At 45.6% G+C, this 21,869-nt stretch overlaps 1 protein-coding gene across 1 annotated transcript in view; it reads left to right on the top strand.

Annotated features, from left to right (window-relative positions):
* Positions 1-21,869, top strand: part of RAB35 (RAB35, member RAS oncogene family) — a 703,423-nt gene that overhangs the window by 212,482 nt on the left and 469,072 nt on the right. The window contains exon 2 of the mRNA XM_044068901.1: positions 9,408-9,458. Coding sequence (XP_043924836.1) covers positions 9,408-9,458 — 51 coding nt within the window. The remainder of the gene's footprint in view (positions 1-9,407; positions 9,459-21,869) is intronic.

The raw sequence follows: 21,869 nt of genomic DNA, 5'->3' as shown, positions 1-21,869 counted from the left end.
CAACTGCCCAGATGGCTTTCCTTATGCCAGAAAAGCAAATTCATTTGGTGACTTACTTCAAACAGGTGGCCACAAAAACCCTGCTATCTGCAAGGCAAATACTGCAAGCCTTGGGGTTCATGGCCTCCTGCATTCTTCTAATTCCATATGCAAGACTGCATATGAGGAAACTTCAGCGGTACTTAAAAAGTTTATGGAGTCAGCATTGTCACAGCCTGGAAATAATAATTCCTATCGTACCTTGCCTGCACCTAGAGTTCCTATGGTGGGCAGAGGCCTGCCACCAAAACAAGGGACTGCCATTCACACCACCCCTTGCCGCCCAAACCCTAACTACAGACGCATCAGATTATGCATGGGGGGCTCATCTGGCAGGGAAGTGCATTCAGGGCAAATGGAGCCCACATCAAATGCACCTTCATATCAATCAAAAAGAAATGCTAGCTGTACAGAATGCACTGACAGCCTTCAAGGACTACCTTCATCCAGGACAATTACTGATAAAGACGGACAACACCACGGTTATGTGGTACATAAACAAGCAGGGGGAGTACACATTCCTACCCACTCTGCAGACTAGCCATGGCATTGTGGAACACTGCCTTGACCTACCAAGTACAACTACAAGCTCAATTTCTGCCAGGAAAGCAGAATGTTCTGGCAGACGAACTAAGCAGAAATCTCACGGACCCTCACGAATGGAAACTGGAACCACGGATTTTCAACATATATGAAAATGGGGGAGCCCAGACCTAGATCTTTTTGCCTCACCCCAGAACTACCAGCTGGACAAATTTTGCACAAGAACTCATCACAAAAAAGCCTGGAAAGTGGATGCTCTGTCCTTCAGCTGGAAAAATCCATCAGTCTATGCCTTTCCCCCTCTGCCTTTGCTCTCCAAAGTTCTGCTAAATGTGAAATGGGACAAACCAAAAATGATTTTGATTGCTCCAGACTGGCCTCGCCAACACTGGTACCCTCTCCTGCGCAGTGTCTCACCCATTTCTCCGTGGCACCTGCCTCAGACACCTTCCTTACTGTCTCAGCAGGAGAATCAAATTCTGCACCCTCAGCTCCAAACATTGAATCTTGCAGCTTGGCTAATCACTTAAATTCCCCCTTAGCATCCCTCAGCAAACCTGTGATGGATGTCATTTTGAAGGTGAGAAGACCTAGTACTAGAAAATCTTATGCTGACAAATGGAAAAGATTCTGTACCTGGAATCAGTCTCAACGGATGAGCACAGCAGTGCCCAATTTACCTCAGATTTTGCAATACTTAACTGAGATGCTTAACAAGGGCCTGTCTTTTTCTTCCATAAAAATCCATGCCTCAGCCATTTCAGCTCATTACAACACAGACCCCCCCCCCCTTCTCTCATCCTCTTCTGAAGCAGTATATCTGAGGGGCCAAAAACTTGAGACCACCAAGGAGAGCTCCAGCCCCTGCCTGGGACCTTTAACTTTGTATTGGAGAAACTCACTCTACCTCCTTTCGAGCCAGCTGCAACTGCAGACTTAAAATTTATTTCTGGGAAAATAGCCTTCCTTTTAGCAATCACTTCAGCTAGAAGGATAGCTGAATTAGACCCTTATGGCAGTGGAGCCTTTCATCATCTTTCATGTGGACAGGGTGTCACTCAGGACGAATCCATCATTCATGCCCAAGGTGGTATCCAATGTGGCTCTTAATTAGTCCATTCATTTGCCAACTTTCTTTCCCAATCCACAGAACAAGATAGAGCAGATTCTGCATTCATTGGATGTACACAACTTAGATTCTATTTGGACAGGACTAAATCTTAAAGAAATCTGAACAACTGCTGGTAGCATTTGCTGCAGGAGCAGGGGGGAAGGGTATTTCAAAGCAAACTATTTCTAAATGGATAACACATTGTATTCATTTCTGTTATAAGCACCATGGAAAACCTATCTCCCAGGGGATTAGGTCTCATTCCACAAGGGCTGCATCTACTTCAGCAGCCTTTCTCAGAGGTGATGTTCTTCGTCTTCCCTTGCTGCAGTCCTGACAATTGGGGTATAGTCCGCGTCCCAGTCGGCCCGAATACCAGAGTATAAGGCTGACGTCGGTCATGGCGCCTTAGACTGACGTCAGTACGTCAGGGTACTAATGCGCATGACCGACGCCATTTCCTCAGTCTTTTTTGCCGCATGGTCCGATGCAGAAGCAATTTTGCGAGTGCAGGTTGGCGTTCTGAGATTTTCCGAAACCGGAGTTTCAGACCGAATACAGAGTTGGCTAAGTAACCCCGTTGGGGAACATTTTGGTTTTTTCTTGCCTCAGTATTTTACCGGATGTCAGAAAAAGTGAATAACTGTATTTCTTGTGGGAAGCAGATACCATAGGGATTATCATACTTTGTGTATACCTTGTTTAGGGCCTGAGCACGACGTTGTTGGTTGCCGCTCTTGTGCTAGATTTAACAAGCGCACTATTAAGAGGAGGCTTGATTGTGCTAGGTTAGTGTTTGGGAAGCGTGTAATTATACTATGCCGCCGGATACTCCGCCTGCTTCATCTAAGAAGCGCAAGGACAAAACAGTGAAGTCTAGGGGTGAGGAACCGCAGTCCCGGACGCCGGTCCTTTAGAAGGCTCAGGGGAGCCAGAGGTTTTGCCAGGAGTCTCTATGGAGTCTCAGGCAGATACTTTACTGTTACAGGATGTGCCCTCTCAGGAGGTAGGCCAGGCTGAGGGGCTTCTCAGGTAACTGTTCTTCCCTCTCTTCCCAAGGTAGTTAGGGCCTCTCCTTCTGTTGCCAAAGCTTCTTTTAGAGGAAGGCCAAGTTCAGCTTCTGTAGGGGCTTCTCCTAGCATTTCGGCTCTGTGCCTAAGAAACATATGCTTAAAATGGCAGAAGATTTGATTACTCTGATTAGAGGTTCTATGCCCCACCTGATAAGAGGCCTAGGGTGGAACAGGAGTTTGATAGTTTTGAACAGTGTTCACAGGCTTCAGAGTCTTCTGTGGAAGACTTGCAAGAGTTTCCTACTTATTCTGATTCTGATGTGGATGATTCCACTCCTTCAGCTTCTCCTCCTGAGGATTTTTCATTTTCAGAGACTCTTCACTCCATGAGGGAGCACTTTAAATGGGAAGGCCAAGATTACTCTGACTCCAGAAAAAGGCTTAGGGAATTTTGTTTTGCCCCAGCATAGGCCCTTAGCTATTCCTCCTGTGTTGAATGTGGTGGAGGATGTTTTCGCAGAGGCTTCTCTGAACCCTGATTCCTGGCCTCCTGCTCCTGTTAAGCCTGATAGGTATTATAGGGTGCCCGAAGCTCATAAGTATTTGTTTAAGAGTCCCAGGGCGGACCCAGAAACTGTTTCTCAGGGGCCTAAAGGTGTTAAAGCTTCTGTGGTTAAAAATCCTGTACCCTCTGATAAAGAGGCAAGGGCTTTGGATAGGTGGGGTAAGAAAGTATATACTTCTTCCACTCTAGCCATGAGGGCGTTGAATTGTCAGTTTCATATGCTGAAATATCAAAATTATCTCCTTTCACAATTGAAATCTAAGGTGGATGCTTTGGCGGAAGGTATTGAGTGTAAAGAATTGCTGGATTTGGTTCATGTGTCTGAACAAGTGGGTAAGCATTCTTTGCAGTGTGGTTTTGATGCTGTTCAGGCCTCCTCGAGGGTGGCTGCTACTAGTTCTGTTCTTCGCAGACATGCCTGGTTGAAGGATCAGAATTTAGCTGAGCATGTTAAGACTAGGATTTTGGATGCTCCTTTACAGTCTGATGTGTTGTTTGGACCGCCTGTGGAAGCAGTTTTAAAGAAAATGGAGGACAAAGCTAAGTCTATGCAGACTGTTAAAGATTTTTGCAGGTGCAGCCTCCAAGTTTAGTAGAAATTGGCCTGCTAAGGGGTGGACATATCCTGCTTATGGTTCCCAGTCTAGGGGTAGGTCTAGACGTGGTAGGGGCAGGGCTCAAGGTTCGTTTAGGCCTAGATCAGACAGTTCACCTGCTCAGACTTCTGGTGAGGGCAGGGGTCAGTCCTTTCGTAAGCAGAACCAATGACCTGCCTTTTCAGCTGCCAGTGGACTCTCGCCTGGCAGCTCCTTTGGGAGGAAGATTGTCTCTTTTCAAAGAAAATTGGGATTTAATCACTCAAGACAGATGGGTGCTGGATATTATTCATCACGGTTACAGATTTTATTTCCACACAATGCCCCTTTCAAAGGCATGCCAGATGTTCCTCCTCCACAAAGAAAAGAGGCTCACAAGCAAGTTTCTCAGTTACTCCAGATAGGGGCCATTCAGCCAGTCCCTGTATCAGAAAGGGGCTTGATTTTATTCTCGCCTGTTCCTAGTACCAAAGAAGGGGAACACGTGGAGACCAATTCTGGATTTATCTATCCTCAACACTTATCTGGACATTCCCAAGTTCAAGATGTTGACGTTACAGCAACTGTTACCTCTGCTGGGCAAAGATCACTGGATGGTAACTTTGGATCTCAAGGAAGCTTACCTTCATGTGCCTATAAGGCTAAGTTGCAGAAAGTATCTGCGGTTTCAACTGGAGATTTTCATTATCAGTTCTCTGCATTGCCCTTTGGCTTATCTACTGCCCAGAGTATTCACAAAGGTTCTGGCTCCAGTGATAGCTTACTTCAGGCTTCAAGGCATTCAAATCTATCCTTACTTGGACGACTGCCTGATTCTGGCTCAAGAAAAGGAACACCTTCTACAGCATCTGGAATATGTCATAGCAGTGCTAAGATGCCTAGGGTATTCTGTGAACGAAATAAAGTCCAGTCTAGTACCCTCTCAAGACATGTGCTTTCTGGGTGTGAGACTGAATACAGCAGCTCAGATGGCCTTTTAACCCCGGACAAACAAAAGAGTCTGTCACTTTACTTCCATCAACTATCTCATCAGTCCGTGCTGACTGCAAGGACAGTCCTTCAAGCATTAGGGTTCATGGCATCTTGTATTCTGGTGCTTCCCAATGCCAAACTGCATATGAGGAAGCTGCAATGGTATCTCAAAATGTATGGACACAGCACTGCCAAGATTTGGACACTGTCATTCAAATAATACCTTGCCTTCAAAAGGAATTCTTGTGGTGGGCTCAGGAATGTCACCTAAACAAGGGACTCTCTGTGACCCGGCCAGAGGCGAGTCAGATTTTAACGACAGATGCCTCGGACACTGCTTGGGAGCTCATCTAAATGGAAAGTGGATACAAGACAAGTGGCCTGCCAGACTACAGCATCTACATATCAACATGAAGGAGATGTTAGCAGTCCAGTTTGCATTGATGGCGTTCAAGGAGTTACTTCTTCCAGGGCAGGTGTTGATTCTGACAGACAACACAACTGTCATGTGGTACATCAACAAGCAAGGGGGAACACATTCTTATCCTCTATGCAGGCAAGCAATGATTTTATGGGAGACTGCGTTAAGCCTGCAACTGACTCTTCAGGCAAGGTTTCTGCCAGGAGCACAGAACTCCCTAGCAGATGTTTTAAGCAGACAAATCATGGATCCCCACGAGTGGAAACTGGATCTTCATGTATTTCAGAAATTGACAGTGTCATGGGGAACTCCAGACATAGATCTGTTCGCTTCTCCACTAAACCACCAGCTGCCAAAGTATTGCACAAAGGGGTTTCATCACACAGCTTGGAAAGTGGATGCTCTGTCTTTCAGTTGGAAAAACCTTCATGTCTATGCCTTTCCACCTCTACCTCTTCTTCCAAAGGTATTACTAAAGGTCAGACAGGACAGGCCAAGGATGATTTTGATAGCTCCAGATTGGCCTCGGCAACACTGGTACCCACTTCTAAGGAGTCTTGTAAAGAAGCCTCCATGGCCTTTACCTCTGATTCCTCATCTGTTATCTCAGAAGGACGGTCATCTGCTCAATGTCAAGCTTCAATCTCTTCATCTCACAGCTTGGCATATTCTGTGTTGAAGCATGGTAGGTCTCAGCTTCCTCAACAAGTTTTAAATGTGATTATGGAAGCTAGAAGGCCTAGTACTAGGAGAGTGTACAGAAAAATGGAAGAGATTTTTATTTTGGAGTACAGCAAAGAATTTGGAGATTTCAGAGCCTAATTTGAGTGTGGCTCTTCAATATCTTACTGAATTATTGGACAAAGGTTTGTCTTTCTCTTCCATAAAGATTCATGCTGCAGCAATTTCAGCTCACTATGATTGTGACCCACCTTTGTTTTCGCATCCTTTGTTCAAGCAGTTTCTTAGAGGGGCAAAGAATATAAGACCCCCACGTAGAGCTCCTACTCCTGCTTGGGATCTCAATTTTGTGTTGGAAAAACTTACTCTACAACCTTTTGAGCCTGCAGCTACTGCTGAATTGAAATATTTGTCATGGAAGACTGCTTTTCTGTTGGCTATTACTTCTGCAAGAAGGGTGTCTGAGTTGCAGGCCCTTATGGCAGTAGAGCCCTTTTGATTTTCCATAAGGACAAGGTATCATTACGGACTAATCCTTCCTTTATGCCTAAGGTGGTTTCTAGTGTGGCTTTAAACCAAACTATTCATTTGCCTACGTTTTTTGCAGATCCTCAAAATAAAGGGGAAAAGATTTTGCACACTTTAGATGTACACAGGCAATTGCGTTATTATTTGAGCAGGACTAAAGATTTTAGGCAGTCTCAGCAGTTACTTGTTTCTTTTGCTTTAAGTTCACAGGGCAAGCCTGTGTCAAAACAAACTATTTCTAGGTGGATTGGCTTTTGCATTGCATTTTGTTATTCCCATCATGGCAAAGAGGTTCCAGCTGGGATTAGGCCTCATTCCACTAGGGCTACTGCCACTTCAGCAGCATTTCTAAGGGGGGTGGCAACTAAGGATATTCTGGAAGCGGCTACTTGGAGTTCAGTGCATACTTTCTCTAGGCATTATCACCTGCCTATATACTCTAAGACTAGAGCTGGTTTTGCCACAGCTGTTTTACAAGGCATGTTGTCAGCTCCTGCTACTTTATAATTTGCCAGCCTCCCTTACCTCTGCTTTGGGATTCTACCCAATTGTCAGGACTGCAGCAAGGGAAGACGAAGAACATAGTACAGTTTTGTACCTACCATAAATGTAGATGTTCGAGGATTCCCTTGCTGCAGTCCAATTACCCTCCCTCCTTCCCTCTGTGTTTCAGGGTGGTTGTGTAGGTGAGTTTACATGCTTATATTTTTTGTATATATTACTGTATATATTGTACATGTTTTTTGCTGCAGGTTGTTTTTGGGACTTGTCTTTTTGGGTCTTCTGACATCTGGGGCAAGAAAAGACTGAGGAAATGGCGTCGGTCATGCGCATTAGTACCCTGACGTACTGACGTCAGTCTAAGGCGCCATGACCGACGTCAGCCTTATACTCTGGTATTCGGGCCGACTGGGACGCGGACTATACCCCAATTGTCAGGACTGCAGCAAGGGAATCCTCGAACATCTACATTTATGGTAGGTACAAAACTGTACTTTCCTACCAGGGTTATTCTAGAAGCTACCTGGAGTTCAGTGCATACTTTCACCAAGCATTATCACTTACCAATTTTCTCTAAATCCAGAGCTGGCTTTGCCACTGCTGTTTTGCAGGGCCTTATAGCTGTTCTTAATGCTGTATAGATTCGCCCTCCCAACCTTAGCTTTGGGAATCTACCCAAATGTAATGACTGCAACAGTGAAACACGATGAACATAGTACAGTTGTATACACTTACCATAAATGTAGATGTTGGAGTGTATTCACTGTTGCAGTCCTGGTTACCCACCCTCCAACCCCCTGTTTTTCTTTTACTATACCTCCTCTTTCTTTTACTATGCTTAAAAGCATTTTTGGTGTATTTGCTTTTGTTTGGAGGTATATTTTTGTGTTTCTAATTATATATATTTATATATTTTGCTCCCCATTTGGGGGGCACCTGACATCTGGGGCAAGAAAAACTGATGTAATGGCGTCTGCTGCATGTTTTATACTCCTGACGACCTGACGCCATGGAAGAAGACAGCAACCGACGCAGGACCCAAGACTTTGTTAATCAGGCCGACTGAGGGCAACCTGCCAGCGGATTACCCAGATGTAATGACTGCAAGAGTGAATACACTCTTAACATCTACATTTATGGTAAGTGTACACAACTGTACTTTCTGCCGGGGGCAGATGGCACTGGGCGTTGCTTAGGCTATACTGCCTCGGAACAGGTAATGCTGAGCATTGCTCAGGCTGTTCTGCCTTGGGGCAGATGGCACTGGGCGTTGCTTAAGCTACACTGCCTCGGAACAGGTAGCGCTGAACTTTGCTAAGGCTGTTCTGCCGTGCCACAGATGGCACTGGGTGTTGCTTAGACTGCCCTGCCTCTGAGCAGGTACCGCTGAACATTGCTCAGGCTGTGCTACCTAGTTCTGATGATTTCAGGAGCAGATGTCCTTATATAGCTGTCTGAAGCTCATGATGGTGGTAGATCTTACAGCAGTTGGGGTAGTTTTTGTGTCAAAGCAGATCTCTCTACAGTGTGTTCCGAAGCTCTTGGCAGTCTGACTAATTTGTGTTTTGAAGCAGTTCTCCATAAGACTGTTCCCTGAAAGTTTAGGGCGGTCTAGTAATCCCATGTGGTATAACATGCATGCACATGTTTATTGCTGTCTGAAGCGCTTGCTGGTTGTAGAATTTGTGCAGAAAGGCAGAAGACCACCTTTTGTCGTGGTCTTTGAAGCTCAGAAGATTTGTTTAGAGGATGGCAATCAGGAAATTGTGTGTGCCTGTATACACACATGTACACGTGTGTATCATTGCAGGCCTTATTACATTATGGTCCGAATCTCATGGCACTGGTATATTTCATGACACTCAGGTGACCTTGTGTGTGTTTGTGTACAGTTGTGCTGGGATAAAGAGATTGTACATCTGTTCCACTGCCTGATGTTGCTTTCATGTGGAAGTGGTTTAGAAACTAGCAGGGTAGCATTCATAGATGGAGCCAGATGAAGGTCCTGTATTCCTTTAGCAGAAACGGTTCATGATCAGTTATTACTGCACAGATCAAAGAATGTAGTTCAGTGATAACACAGTGCATGTGTGCGTTTAACATGGCATAGCTAATAGACAGGAAAGTAGTCCTTTCTGAGTTGTTTCCTGGGTAATTTTGTGAAGCATTTATATTCCTCCTGTAAGAAAAGCAGTGCAAGTTGTTGTCAGTGTGGCAGTCAACCAGCATGTCTGTCTGGTCTGCTGTTGCCCGACGGTCAGTGCACCAGATCAACGTTTGATGTGAAGTGGGATGGCAGTCTGATCTGGTTGTGCTTTTATCCTGCATTTGCTGCATGTTAGTCAACAGAATGTTATCTGCTGTTTTTAGGTGATGTTGGCTGAGGCTAATTTTGCTTAGTGTATTTTCCTGAATTAGATTATTTTTCTTTTAACAGGTGTTGGCAAAAGCAGTCTTCTGTTGCGATTTGCAGACAACACATTCTCAGGTAAGCGTTTCACTTTCTGCATACATGTGAAAGGCGTTTTATCTCAACAGGTATGTTCTTGAAATTCTTGCTGCATTGTAAAATATAATATGCAGATTAGTAAGAAAATGACTGCTTGTAGGTACACACAGAGCAGTCGGGAAGTATTAGCTGCAGATGATTACTTGTGTGTCTTGCAGTGGCTTTGTAATTTTGGTAGCCAGATGAATCCCCACTGCAGTGGTATTATCCCTTTGCCTGGAGATGGACACCACAGCTCATAGTTGGTTGCATATCTAATTCTGCCAATGCCCCACAGTATATTGGGCTAGTCACCCCTCACTACTATATTACAGCACGGAGCTCTGCATCAGGATGTTGTTTTGTGTGCACTAGAAGTTTGTAGTAGGATTGTTTTGGAATGAATTTTTGCATTCTTAGTTTTGTAAATGAGGTGAAAACACTTTTGATATGTAGGAGATTTTTCTGCATGGAATATAGTAAATTGCACTTTTATTTTTTTTAATTGTTGTCTCTTTCGGCTTTTCCCGGTTAGGGGTCGCCACAGCGGAACTCCTGTCCACTAATGATTGGCAGTAGATTTTTACGTGCCGAGTTGCCGGCCCTGATGCACAGCCTTCAACGAAGGTATGCCCATTCACACATGTCTCAACACAGAAGACGCTCTAGCTGAGAATCGAACAGGACAACGTCTTACTGTGAGGCGACAACGCTACCGCAGCACCACGGTCCACCTCAACCTGTGGGTTATCTGACTGGTTCCAAAGCTGGCAGCTAAGACTTTACAGGTCTGAAGCTTCACCTCCTCTCTCATAATGCACTACCCTCCCTGAATCTTCTCCGATCACGTTTGCCATTTCCTGCTATCAGATGTGATCTCTGAAAGCTCCTTGAATAAGTGCATTTTGACAGTTTTTCTTCTGCTAGTGTCTCCTCCTTTGTGTATTACTGTTTAATACTTTGTGTGTTTAGTGTTAGATTTTTCTGGTGTTGTAGTATTTGCCAGCATGTTGCCTCTGTGTGTGTGTTTGAGGCACTTTTAGCACCATTTTCTGAATGAGTTTCTAGTTAAATAAAAAAAAAATCCTCTTCCCTTTCTTTGTTTATGGTCTTAATAGTTAGCCAGTCAAACACAATTGCCCCTTTAAGAGAAAAGGAAAAGACCTAAACTTAAGGGGGAAAAGAGAGAGAGGCCTGTAAATGCTCTTCTTCCTCTCTTGAGAGACTGGGTAGCTCTGAAGGTCGCAAGACGTTTGCCTTGTTCACTTCCCAGCCAAGATCTTCATCAGTAGCTCCTCAGCAGTGATCTCCTGTTGCTGTGGCTCCAAGCTTAGAGTCACCGGGCCCTCAGACCTTGAGTATTCTAAGACTTTTCTTGGCTGCATCTCCTTCTTTAGATCTGCACCCCTACCCCTTATTCTGATAACTCCTTGACAAGAGTTTTTTTTCCAGAGCCACCCTCCCACATCAGATCCAGGCATCTCCTTTTCTGATCTGGGAAACTTTTTTACCTTCAACTCGACCAACCAAACTATCTTCTGTGGTGTCATCTAGGTCTGCTAATTCTGGCAGGAATATTAGTGACTGCAGCTTGGAGCAACGTATGAGTACCTTCTTGAAGGCCCAGATGGACCACAGGATATTTGCTCTCCCCCTTTTTTGATGAAGGGTGTCTCTCCCTTGGTTCAGACTTGTTATCGCTTGTCTGGCCCATCTTTTGGTACTGGTGTCCACTGTTCCGACTCTGCCCTGATGTCCTTCATGGATGCATCTGCAGTCATAACAACTGGGTTGTCCTGTCGTCAGGCAGCCCTTCAGTCGGCCGGATTCCAAAGTCCGGGTCCGGCTTCGGCTGATGTCGCACTTCACCCGACGTCATCTCTGTTGGTCTTCGGGTATAAAGGCATCAGCCGACGCCATTTTCCTCAGTCTTTCTTGCTGCGTGGCGCCCGAAGCAGAAGCTGTTCGCAAGTGCCGGTCGGTCGGATCCAGAGATTACTTCTACCGAATACTACTTCGAAGACTTCTAAAGCTAAGTACCCCGTTGGGGAACCTTTCTTGCCTCAGCCGATGTCAGAAAAAGTTAATAATTGTTTAACCTGTGGGAAACAAATACCTCATAAAGATTTCCACTCTCTTTGTCTGCCTTGTTTAGGCCCAGCCCACGACGTAGCAGCCTGTTCGGCCTGTACTTCTTTCAACCGACGAATGCTTAGGCGTCTGTCGGAGTTTGCAGAACAGTTTTTCGGTTCTGTTTTTGCGTACATTATGCCGTCGGATCCTCCGACAGCCCAATCTGCCAAAAAACGCAAAGATAAAGACCGACACTCGCGGTCCGCGGTTTCGGCTGAAACCATGGTTAAGCAAGCCGCGAGTGTCTCGGTTTCGGCCGAAACCGAGAAAACTGCTCAAAGTACAGCTGAATCTATCTCTACAACTGAGGCCCCTGCTACCACTCTTGAATCGGCCTCAGAAATTTTATCCACTACGGTGGTTGCCACTGATTTATCAGACACCATTCCCTTGGATGTCTCTACCCCAGCACGTGGTGCAGCTAGGCCTCCAGCAGCCATGTCCATTAAGGCCTTCGCCAGGGCTAAAGCAGCCAAGACTACTAAAACAGTGCCTGTTAAACCCCCCACTACCAGGCCCTCTTCTAGTTCTCAAATGCTTACTTTGGCAGAAGATTTAATTTCATTAATTAGAGGATCTCAATCTCACCCAGACAGGGCCTCTCAGCCCCCAGAGAAGAGACCTAGGGCAGAGCCCCCTGAGCCAGTGTCCTCTGATGATTCTGCTGATGAATCAGACATAACTGACCAGCCAGAGGCTCCTTTCTCCAATTTTGAAGATTCTGATGCTGAAGAATCCATTCCAGCTGCTTCCCCTCCAGAAGAATTCTCCTTTGGGGAAACCTTACATGCCATGCGAGAGCAGTTCCAATGGCAGCAACAGGATTTTTCAGACTCCAGAAAAAGACTTAGGACCTTTCTGCACCTTCCACAGCACAGGCCCTTAGCTATACCTCCTGTTCTCTCTGTGGTGGATGATGCTTTCAATGATGTCTGCTCAGCTCCAGATTCTTTACCCCCAGCCCCTGCCAAACCAGACAGATTTTACAGGGTGCCAGATACTCATCACCACCTTTACAAGGCCCCACTTGCAGACCCGAAACTATATCCCAGGGTCCCAAGGCAGTAGCGTCGAGCATAGCTAAACCCCCTATTCGTACAGAAAGGGAAGCAAGGTCATTAGACAGATGGGGTAAAAGGTCTACACTTCAGCTACTCTCTCAGCTAGAGCTTTAAACTGTCAGTTTCACATGATACAATACCAAGAGTTTATGCTTGATCAATTAACTAAAAAGCTAACCACTGATGAATCTCTTGATAAGAAATATGTATTAGAAATGGTAAATAACATACAACAGGTTAGTAACCATTCCTTAAAATGTGGCTATGATGCACTGGAGGCTTCATTTAGATCAGCCATGACTGGCACAGTGATAAGAAGGCATGCATGGCTAAAGGAGCAAGCTTTACCGGACCATGTTAAAGCTAAGTTGCTAGATGCTCCTATGGATAAGACAAGTTTGTTTGGTACACCTGCCCAGCAGGTTATGAAGAAAATGGAAGAAAAGGCAAAATCTGTCCAAACGGTTAAAGATTTCTTGCAGGTTCAACCCCCAAGGTTTAGCAGGAACTGGCCTGCCAAAAATTGGTCCTTTCCTGACTCCACAAGATCTCAAAGGGGCAGGAATAGACGTTCCAGAGGCAGAAACCAATCCAGAGGAGGTGCCTACAGAGGACGACAGTGGCAAGGCAATAACAGAGGCACAGACACAACCACTGCCACTACATCAACACAACCACAGTGACTTAACCCTAAATCCGCCTACCAGGGAACAAATAGCAGCTCCTTTAGGCGGAAAGTTAACATTATTTTCAAAGAACTGGCACTACATAACAAAAGACAAGTGGATTTTACAAACCATAGATCAAGGCTACCGGTTCCACTTCCACACTTTACCAGTCAAAAGAGGAATGCCAAATCTACCTCCAAATCAAAAAACAGAGGCTCTACAACAGATAATGGAGTTAGCAAACATGAGAGCTGTGGAAAGAGTGCCAACAGCAGAGCAAGGAAAGGGTTCTACTCCAGACTATTCCTAGTTCCAAGAAAGGAAAAAGTTGGAGACCAATTCTCGACCTGTCCACCTTAAATACATACATCATTGTCCCAAAATTCAAAATGCTGACCCTACAGCAACTTCTTCCCATGCTGGGCAAGGAGTGTTGGCTGGTAACTCTAGATCTCAAGGAGGCATACCTGCACGTCCCCATTCGACCAATCTGCAGAAGATACCTCAGATTTCTTGCAGGATCAGAGCACTATCAATTCTCAGCATTGCCCTTTGGCTTATCTACTGCCCAGAGTATTCACAAAATGCCTGGCATCAGTAATCGCCCATTGCAGACTACAGGAATTCAAATTTACCCATACCTGGACGACTGCCTACTACAAGGGGACAACAAAAGCAAGCTGACAACAGATTTACAAAGGGTCATTTACTTGCTACAAGCACTGGGATACACAGTCAATTTACAAAAGTCAAGGCTGATACCATCCCAAACAAGGACCTTCTTGGGCGCGGAATTGGACACAGTAAAACAAATGGCATTCCTAACTACAGAAAAACAAAAAGAACTCCCTCTTTACTTCTTGGCACTAACAAAACTGAACAAGTTAACAGCAAGAGAAGTACTGCAGGCCTTGGGCTTCATGGCATCATGCATAAGCTTGGTCCCATTTGCCAGACTACATATGAGAAAACTACAGTGGTACCTAAAGAATTTATGGTCCCAACACAGACACAGCCTGGAAACAGAAATCCCACTAATTCCATGCTTAAAACAGGAGTTCCTATGGTGGGCTCAGGCATGCCAGTCAAACCCAGGCCTACCCTTTCGCAGATGTCAAGCAAGCCAGACCATCACAACAGACGCTTCAGACCTAGGATGGGGGGCCCACATGCTGGACAAATGCGTGCAAGGACTCTGGACACAGGATCAACTTCACCTGCACATCAACCTAAAAGAAATGCTGGCAGTAAAACTGGCAATCCAAAAGTTCAAACCATTTCTCAAAGAGGGCCAGTTGATAAGGACAGACAACACCACAGTCATGTGGTACATCAACAAACAGGGAGGCACTCATTCATACCCCTATGCAGAATGACTTTGGAGCTGTGGACCCTGGCACTCAGCTACAACATCCAGTTACAGGCAATATTTGTACCGGAAAAGAAAATACTCTAGCAGACATACTAAGCAGAACCAGTTCGGATGCCCACGAATGGAAGCTGCACCCGGACATCTTCAAGACCATTTCAAAGAAATGGGGAATGCCTCAGATAGATCTATTCGCATCACCTCTCAATCACCAGCTCAAAAATTCTGCACAAGGACATTCCACCCACTAGCATGGAAAGTGGATTCGCTCTCCTTCAGCTGGAAAGGCCTAACAGCATATGCATTCCCACCTCTTCCCTTGATACACAAAGTACTACTAAAAATCAAGGAAGAACGTCCAAGGATAATCCTGATAGCTCCAAACTGGCCAAGACAACACTGGTACCCACTACTGAGGAGCATGTCTCGGAACAATATGTGGCCAATTCCCCTGATGCCTTTGATGTTAACTCAGAACAACTACAGCATCATGCATCCAAACCTAAAAACGTTGCAACTGACTGCATGGAACATCACATAGCAGCAGCTAACCCAGAACTTTCCCAAAGAGTTAAAGACATTATTCTTGAAGCACGCAGACCTTCAACAAGAAGGAACTATGCTGGTAAATGGAAAAGGTTTGTCATTTGGAGTACTGAAAGAGGAAAAGATGTGTCAAACATAGATATGCCTAACATTCTGGAGTACCTGGCCGAACTTCTTCATTCAGGCCTGTCCTACTCCTCCATCAAGATACATGCATCAGCTATTTCAGCAGAATACAGCTTTGATCCACCTGTTTTTTCGCACCCTTTGCTCAGGCAGTTCCTCAGAGGAATCAAGAATGTAAAACCTCCAAGGAAACCACCATTACCAGCTTGGGACTTAAACTTTGTGCTAGAAAAGTTGACACTATCACCCTTTGAACCAGCAGCAACAGCAGACCTACAACACCTGTCATGGAAAACTGCTTTCCTACTGGCAATTACTTCAGCAAGGAGGGTTTCAGAACTACAGGCCTTAATGGCATGTGCAACCCTTCCTAATCTTCCACCAAGATATAGTGTCCATGAGGACTAATCCTACATTTATGCCTAAGGTGGTATCCAGAGTGTCTTTAAACCAGGCAATCCACCTACCTACCTTCTTTCCCAACCCACAAAACAGAGGGGAAAGAATACTGCATACCTTGGATGTACATAGACAGCTACGCTACTACTTGGACAGAACAAAAATAGCAGAAAGACTGACCAACTTTTGTAGCCTATGCAACAGGAAGGGAAGGAAAAGCTATTTCCAAACAGACAATCTCCAAATGGATAGGAAATTGCATACGATTCTGTTACTCCTTCCATGGAAAACCAATTCCACAGAACATAAGACCTCATTCTACAAGGGCAACAGCCACTACCACAGCCTTCTTACGAGGAGTGGCAACCAAAGACATTATTGAGGCGGCTACTTGGACCTCCGTGCATACATTTGCCAAGCATTATAATTTGCCTCTATATTCCAGATCCTGAGCAGGGTTTGCCACTGCTGTACTGCAAGGGATCCTAAACACACCATAATTTACTTTTATCCTCCTCCCTAGTTGGCTATGGTATTCTACCCAGTTGTTATGACTGCAGATGCATCCATGAAGGACATAGTACAGTTTTGTACCTACCATAAATGTAGATGTCCGAACTGGATAGCATCTGCAGTCAGGATTACCCTCCCTCCTTCCCCTGTGGAACTCCTAGGGTGTTTACCCTCCTAATAGCTAGCTGGTGGGGGGGGGTCTTTTATGGTGTATTTGTTTGTATATATGTACATACATGCTTATGTTTGTGTTTACCTTTATCTTTTTGGAAACATTGGCATCTATCCAAAATTTTAGCCTTCAAGAGGGCTACTGGCATCTGGGGCAAGAAACACTGAGGAAAATGGCGTCGGCTGATGCCTTTATACCCGAAGACCAACAGAGATGACGTCGGGTGAAGTGCGACATCAGCCGAAGCCGGACCCGGACTTTGGAATCCGGCCGACTGAAGGGCTGCCTGACGACAGGACAACCCAGTTGTTATGACTGCAGATGCTATCCAGTTCGGACATCTACATTTATGGTAGGTACAAAACTGTACTTTCTCCTGGTTTGTTGGTGCAAGCAGCATGGGTACTTCCAGCTCCATCTCCTTATTACTTCTGACTCCAGTCTCCTCGAAGCCAAGTGCACCCTAAACTGAGATTGGAGCTGAGGTCATGGGGAAGAGTTTGACTGTGAGGTGTTCAGAGCCGTCACTCCCTCTGAGTGCCTTGGCTTTAGATAGCTTGGGTCTAGTCTCGACATCTGATCCAGATGGGTCGCTGATGGACATCCCACATTAAATAATAGGTTCATAGGTTCGTATTAAGCTAGCTGCCTTTGCGAGCCATTTTAAGCCTAGCCAATTATCCCTTGTGAGACTCCAACCTTGCACCTTGTGTTTGTAAGGCAAGCACCTTAGCCATTAAGCCACCCTCCCAACCCCTCTCCTAGATCTGTGGTTTGCAGGGGATCCTCTTCCAGCCGTTCGGCCTTGTTGCCATTCAGCATCATGGAAAGGATCCTTTCTCACTCAGACTGGGGTTTCTGTCACTAAATTGGAGCCATTCTGATTGTTTTCCATCTAGAACCTCAGGTTTGCATGAGTTATGTTTGCATTCTGTACCTTTAGGCCTCGAGCAGCGCCAGGCTATGGACTCACCTGTTGTTTCTGCGTGTTGTCTGGCATTGCCCCCCCCCCCCCCCACACACACACACACATGAAACTTGCATTGAGAAGAAGTGCAAGAGTAAACACAGACTTTTCTTGCAGCTAGACTTGCCTGAGAAATCCTTCATTGAGAATTCTGACCTCAGTGAAGGGTAGGGTCCCATGTATCTCCCAATTAAGCCATGTATTTTGGCGATTTGTTGGAATTGATGAGACAATGAGGAGGCTGGGCCACGGAAACATCTTCCTCAGAGGACTCTGTTTTTCCTGAAGGCTTGTAGCGTGAGATTATCCATGTCCTGAGTGGTACCCCTTTGGACTCTCTTGTCTGTGTGGCCCCTGGAGGGTCTTGAGAGAACCTGATGTTCATCGTGCATACAGCTGCAGTCATAACAGATGGGTTATCCTGCCGTCAGGCGGGTCCTCGGTCATCCGAATTCCAAAGTCTAGGTCCGGCGTCTGTTGTCGTCGCTTCCTCCCTGACGTCAGTGCGGCAGGGGTATAAAAGAGGCAGCTGACGCCATTTTCTTCAGTCTTTCTTGCCGTGCGGTGCCCGAAGCAGAAGCAGTTCCCAAGTGACGGTCGGCCAGCTCCTGAGATTTACGAAAGTATTTCAGCCGAAGTCTTCTTGAAAGCGAAGTACCCCATTGGGGAAACTTTTCTTGCCTCGGACCGATGTCAGACAAAGTTAATAATTGCATTTCATGTGGGAAACAATACCGCATAAGGATTTCCACTCTTACTGTATACCTTGCTTAGGCCCAGACCACGATGTCTCGGCCTGCCGTTTTTGTGCTAGATTCAACAAACGCACTATTAAGCGTTGGGCGGAGTTCGCCCTTCACTTTTTTGGCAAAAAATTTAATTATATTATGTCGTCTGATACTCCGACTCCAGTTTTGAGCAAAAAATGCAAAGATAAGGACCGGCATACGAGGTCCACACCACCTACTGATACCACGCTAGGCCTACTACCGGTTCTCCAGTACTCAGTGAGGCGCCTACGCAGCCCCTGAGTACCGATGACAATGCATTACCGGTGTCTTCAGTACCAGAGGTCGCAGGCTCCTCGGCCCCCATTCCTACTACAGATACCGACACCACTCCTGGCGGGGAAACTCAGAATTTAGACAGGCCTGCCATTTCTCAAGGGGTCTTCAGGCCTTCCTCCTTCTATTAAAGCCTTCACTAAATCTAAAACAGCCATGAAAACCAAAAAACAGGTTCCTCAGACACCCGCTCAAGGCACCATGCCTAAAAAACAGATGCTTAAGATGGCTGAGGATTTGATTACTCTTATCAGGGGTTCTCAACCCCCCTCTGACAAAAGGCCCAGATTAGAGGAAGACTACCCTTCCTCAGATCAAGCTTCTGTTACCTCAGAACTATCTGAGGACCAGGATTGTGCCTATTCTCCATTCGAAGACTCTGATGCAGAGGAGTCTATTCCCTCGGTCTCCCCCCCTGAGGACTTCTCTTTTGGGGAAACCCTGCATACATTGAGGGAACACTTTCACCGGGAAGGCCAAGATTACTCAGATTCCAAGAAAAGGCTCAAGGAATTTCTTCTGCTCCCCCAGCATAGGCCTCTGGCTATCCCTCCTGTTTTAGATATATTGGATGGTGTGTACACAGAAGCCAGCCTTAATCCTGATTCTTTGCCTCCAGCTCCTGTTAAACCAGACTGATATTACCGGGTTCCTGAATCTCACCAGTTCCTATATAAAAGCCATACTGCTGACCCAGAAACTATTTCACAGGGTCCCAGGAATTAAGGCCTCTACTGCTAAAAACCCATTACCTTCAGAGAGAGATTCCAGAGCTTTAGAAAGGTGGGGGAAAAAGGTGTACACTTCGGCCACTTTAACCATGAGGGCATTAAACTGTCAGTTCCATATGTTAAAGTATCAACAGTTTTTGATATCTCAGCTGAAAAGCAAAATGACACAGCCAGAACAACCAGATTTAAAAGAGTTGCAGGATTTGTTGCATGGTGCAGAGCAAGTGGGTAAACCTACTTTGCAGTGTGGTTTTGATGCTTTAGAGGCCTCATGTAGAGCTGCTGTTACGGGGTCTGTTATACGTAGGCATGCTTGGCTGAAAGAGCAAACCTTACCAGATCATGTCAAAGCTAAATTATTAGATGCACCTCTTCAAAATGATGTATGTTTTGGTGTTAAAGCAGAGGAGGTGCTAAAGAAAATGAAGGAAAAAGCTAAATCAATGCAAACAGTGAAAGATTTCCTGCAGGTACAGCCACCACGTTTCAGCAGAAACTGGCCTTCAAAAAATTGGTCCTTTCCAGCCACGGACAGACCTCAAAGGGGCAGATACAGGCGTCCAGGGGGTAGAGGGCAACCTCAAGGATCTTTCAGAGCCAGACAGTGGCAAGCACCAACCCCAGGAGGTGGAGAAGATAGATCAGTCTTTTAGGAAACCAAGCAAAGCTTTAATGGCAGCACCTTTGGGCGGAAAACTGACATTATTCTCAAAAAATTGGCATATTGTTACAAAAGACAAATGGATTCTGGACATTATAGACAGAGGCTACAGGTTCCACTTTCACACCCTTCCAAAAATGAGAGGCATGCCAAACCTGCCACAAAATCAAAGGGCAGAGGCACAAAAACAAATTTCAGCTCTCATGGACATGAAAGAAATTCAAGAGGTACCTGCAAAAGAACAAGGTCAAGAGTTTTATTCCAGACTATTCCTGGTACCAAGGAAAGACAAAGATTGGAGACCTATCTTAGACCTATCCATCCTAAACACATATCTACAGGTGCCAAAATTCAAGATGCTCACATTACACCAGCTTCTTCCCATGCAGGGCAAGGAGTCTTGGCTGGTAACATTGGACCTCAAGGAGGCATACCTGCATGTCCCTATCAGACAAGATTGCAGAAGATACCTCAGATTTCTTGCATGTTCAACCCATTACCAATTCTCTGCATTGCCCTTTGGCTTATCTACTGCGCCCAGAGTGTTTACGAAATGCCTGGCATCAGTAATCGCCTTTTGCAGACTACAAGGGATACAAATCTACCCATATCTGGACGACTGCCTGATCCAAGCGGTCAGCAAGGACATACTACTGCAGCACCTGGCATTTGTAATAAAACTGTTGAACTTCCTGGGATACACAGTCAACAAAAAGAAATCAAAACTAATATCCTCTCAACAAATAATTTTCCTTGGTGCCAACTTGGATACAACCACCCAGATGGCCTACCTCACGCCAGACAAGCAAGGGCAACTGTCTCAATACTTCAGAAAAATGGCAACTTACACCAGGCTAACTGCAAGGAAAGTCCTGCAGGCTCTGGGTTTCATGGCATCTTGCATCCTACTTATCCCATGTGCAAAGCTGCATATGAGGAAACTTCAATGGTACCTAAAACACTTATGGTCTCAACACAGCCACAGCTTGGAAGCAATTATACCACTCATTCCATGCCTTCAAAAGGAATTTATGTGGTGGGCTCAAGCTTGCGAAAGAAACACAGGTCTTCCTTACTGTGTACCTCAAGCAACTCAAATCATCACAACAGATGCCTCAGACTACGCATGGGGAGCACACATGCCAAATCAGTGCATTCAGGGAAAATGGGCACGAAAAGAGAAGCTCCTTCACATCAACCAAAAGGAAATGCTAGCCGTGCAAAAGGCTATTATGACCTTCAAAGACCTACTGCATCCAGGCCAGCTATTGATAAGGACAGACAACACCACAGTGATGTGGTACATAAACAGGGGGGAACTCATTCATACCCCCTGTGCAGGCAAGCCATGACCCTATGGAACACAGCACTGGAATTGAAAATTCAACTACAGGCACAATTCCTGCCAGGGAAGGAAAACACTGGCAGACAACCCAAGCAGAAATATGACAGATCCACACGAATGGAAGTTGCATCCTCAAATTTTCACAAAGATAACTCCGGCATGGGGACAGCCAGACATAGATCTCTTTGCTACCCACAGAAATTGCCAGTTGAAAAAATTTTGTTCAAGGACCTATCATCCACAGGCCTGGAAAGTGGACGCACTTTCCTTCAATTGGGCAACATTGGCAGTCTATGCCTTCGCGCCTCTTCCTCTGCTGCCCAAAGTTCTCTTAAAAGCCAGAGCAGAGATGCCGAAAATGATTCTCATTGCTCCAGACTGGCCATGGCAACACTGGTATCCGCTCCTGAAGAGCCTGACAACATTACCCACCATGGATCCTACCTCTAGTCCCTCTTCTGTTGTCCCAGCACAACTACAAAACTCTTCACAGCCATCTCAGAACTCTAAATCTAGCTGCATGGAGAATTCCTTGATTTCCCAACAGTTTCTCCTCTCCAAGGAGGTGCAGGATGTCATCTTGGAGGCCAGAAGACCTTCTACTAGAAAGGCGTACTCCGCCAAATGGAAAAGATTTTGTGCCTGGAATCAAAAGA

This window comes from Protopterus annectens, chromosome 4.part0, assembly GCF_019279795.1.
Source record: "Protopterus annectens isolate FY-2018-M chromosome 4.part0, PAN1.0, whole genome shotgun sequence".
Classification (NCBI taxonomy): Eukaryota; Metazoa; Chordata; order Ceratodontiformes; family Protopteridae; genus Protopterus; species Protopterus annectens.
The sequence above is the reverse complement of the archived record's forward strand: the minus strand, read 5'-3'. Positions and strand labels throughout refer to the sequence as shown.